The following is a 1,801-nucleotide window of genomic DNA, read 5'->3' as shown; positions in this document are numbered from 1 at the left end:
TATTCAATTCGCCAACTAACTACTGTGCAGGCTGCAGAAAGCAAAACCAGAGCAATACTCTGAAATTCGTGAAGCATGAATATGATCAATAAATTGAATAATATGAGATTTGCTACACGAACATAGGAGATGACCGAAAACACACACATAGGGGATCGGCATTTTTTAATTCATGTGGGACCCACGCATAAATGTGAGCGTCGGTCAACCGAGGTGTCAAAATTTTCGGGCAAACCAGCTTTATTTGACTAATATTAATCTAGCGTATTAAAATCAATTAATTTTTTTCTCGATTTCTCATTTTATTCAAACTAATCATATTGAGATAAAGGGGGAGGAGATAACCTCCCAAACAATCATGGCATCTTGATTGGTTCCTTTCTTGCCTTGTCTGGTAAAGAGTGATGCAATTTCACTTGATCCATTCAAGAACATACGCCCTGGTATCCTATGTAGCTGTTCCTCCCTCTTATAGTCAAAGGACGAATTTCGAGACCCAAGCCTCTTCTTCGAGCCCTTCCTCTTCCTTAACCCCACAGGAGAACCAGGTTGGGGGCTCCTGCTATCCCCGGACAAGCAGGACCCCATTCTTAGGGTCCTGATTATATTCAGTATGCACTCCATAACAGCAACACAGTCACAACTCCGATTTTCCGTGTTTGGATCGGTAACAGAAATCCCTATTAAAAATCCTTGCGAGATCTTTAGATTCACACGCTCTAATTCTCCACTCAATCCAGATGAATTATCCCTTCACCAAGAGTTCAAATTCCAACATGAAAAATTACGTCATATTCCCGTTGATTGGGAAGCTCAAAATACGCAAAGCACAAAGCTTTCAACAATCTAATTAAGTTCACCACTAAATCTTCTTCTTCGCCCATAAAATTCGTCCTCTTTAATTGGGAAAATTCACCTGCTTACACACTGAGAATACAACAATAAGCTTCCAACCCCACAAAGTGATAGAATTTATGAATACCCTTCTCCTTAAATGGCCCTAACACAAGAAATATTAACACAGAAAGTATAAACTTATTATAATAATTATTATTATTATAATGTAATAAAAAAGCTAAAAAAGGTAGAACTTCAATATCCATTATCCATTATAAATGTAAAAGACACTTCGAATGCTTGAAAACCCACAAATTCAAGTAGATCAATCAGAGCTCAAGATTATATAAGAATTCCAAAAAATCCCCTGCATTCCTGCCCAGAGAAGCCAGAATTTTCAATAAATTCCAAGAAACGAACTAAACGAAATAATAATAATAATAATAATAATAATAATAATAATAATAATAATAATAATAATAACTGAAACATGAAAAACAAAAGATCAAACCAATAAAAGGCATTTATCCATTGCACAATTTTCCAAAGTCAATAGAGAAATTAAAGTCTGGAATAAAAAATACTGCAACAAATGGTCAAGATCAAAGAAGACAAAATTTGGCCTTTGAAATTGAAACAGAAATTGAATCGAGAGCAATAAAAGGGGGAGAGAGAGAGAGAGAGATGAGATTCGCCAAAAAAGCCGTCGATTTGATTTTTTTACAACACAGAAAAAATTACAAGGGAGAGAAAAGGCTTGGTCAGTGTGTGTGTGTGTGTGTTAAACATCCTAGACCGTGTCTGTTCAATCATGCATGTATAAAATTTGGATATTCTACTTGTACATAATTATTGCACATAATGATGTTCATAATGTGATGTGGCAATCATTCGATTGTTGACGTGCATGTGTGAAATTTGAATTAAATGTTGGGTCCAGTGTCACGTGTTATTATGTACACCA

At 35.6% G+C, this 1,801-nt stretch overlaps 1 protein-coding gene across 1 annotated transcript in view; it reads right to left on the bottom strand.

Moving 5' to 3' along the window:
• Positions 1-1,601, bottom strand: part of LOC111384551 (probable protein phosphatase 2C 33) — a 5,474-nt gene extending 3,873 nt beyond the window's left edge. The window contains exon 1 of the mRNA XM_023008838.1: positions 346-1,601. Coding sequence (XP_022864606.1) covers positions 346-624 — 279 coding nt within the window. The 5' untranslated portion in view covers positions 625-1,601. The remainder of the gene's footprint in view (positions 1-345) is intronic.
• Between the last annotated feature and the right edge of the window lie 200 nt (positions 1,602-1,801).

The sequence above is a fragment of the Olea europaea genome, unplaced genomic scaffold, assembly GCF_002742605.1.
Source record: "Olea europaea var. sylvestris unplaced genomic scaffold, O_europaea_v1 scaffold294, whole genome shotgun sequence".
Taxonomy (NCBI): domain Eukaryota; kingdom Viridiplantae; phylum Streptophyta; class Magnoliopsida; order Lamiales; family Oleaceae; genus Olea; species Olea europaea.
The sequence above is the reverse complement of the archived record's forward strand: the minus strand, read 5'-3'. Positions and strand labels throughout refer to the sequence as shown.